General features: G+C 55.7%; 1 protein-coding gene across 1 annotated transcript in view; it reads right to left on the bottom strand.

The window, feature by feature from the left end:
* The window catches only part of LOC103799598 (bromodomain-containing protein 4-like), a gene marked incomplete at both ends in the record, with an annotated part of 3,931 nt that overhangs the window by 2,565 nt on the left and 484 nt on the right, over positions 1–882 (bottom strand). The window contains one exon of the mRNA XM_009071935.1: positions 396–755. Coding sequence (XP_009070183.1) covers positions 396–755 — 360 coding nt within the window. The remainder of the gene's footprint in view (positions 1–395; positions 756–882) is intronic.

Raw genomic sequence — 882 nt, 5'->3', positions numbered from 1 at the left:
ACCAGGTTTGGTCAAGAGAACCACCAGGTTTGGTCAGGAGAACAACTCATTTTGGTCACAACTAGCTTTGGTCAGAAGCATCACCAGCTCTGGCCAAGAGAACAACTCATTTTGGTCACAAATAGCTTTGGTCAGAAGCATCACCAGGCTCTGGCCAAGAGAACAACTCATTTTGGTCACAACTAGCTTTGGTCAGAAGCAGCACCAGCTCTGGCCAGGAGAACATCCCACTTTGGCCAAAACACCCAGAGCTGTCCCGGAACGACGCTGCAGAGTTTGTTTTTCCCAACCAGCAAGAAAACACCAAGAGGAGAGAGAAAACAACCCAAACCCCATGACCAAAGCACCTCCTGCCTGGTCCCCCCCCAGTTGCTCCCGCCCTGCCCGGAGCTTACTTTGATGGTGCTCAGATCCATGGGGTGTTTGATGATGTCGCAGTAGTCGTGGAGCCCCAGAGCCTCCACGTCCACAGGTTTGTAGAAGGGCCACGCGTAGGCCGCGTGCTTCTTGGCGAACATCTCCTTGATGATGCCGCTGCAGTACTTGAGCTGCTCCGAGATCTTACTGCTCTTCTCCACCACGTGCTGCTGCGAGTCTGGGACGTCCTTCTTTGGGGGCTTCACGGGGCGACTGCTCTCCCGCCGAGGGCCCAGCTTGGTGGACTTGGGCTCCGCGGGCAGCGATGACGAGTCATGGATCGGGTCGATGGTGGTCGGGGTGGTGGTGTCTGCTTTCCTCTTCACCCCTTTTTTTGTCTGGGACAGAGCAAAGACACCAAAGTTACTCCTGGTCTGGTTCCTTCTGCTCTTCACCCGTTGTGCTCCTTGTGGCATTGACCCGGGACTCGTCAACCATTCTCCCTGTCCCCCTCACGCTTGGCAG

Source organism: Acanthisitta chloris, unplaced genomic scaffold, assembly GCF_000695815.1.
Source record: "Acanthisitta chloris isolate BGI_N310 unplaced genomic scaffold, ASM69581v1 scaffold32403, whole genome shotgun sequence".
Classification (NCBI taxonomy): domain Eukaryota; kingdom Metazoa; phylum Chordata; class Aves; order Passeriformes; family Acanthisittidae; genus Acanthisitta; species Acanthisitta chloris.
This window is presented reverse-complemented; position numbering and strand designations above follow the sequence as displayed.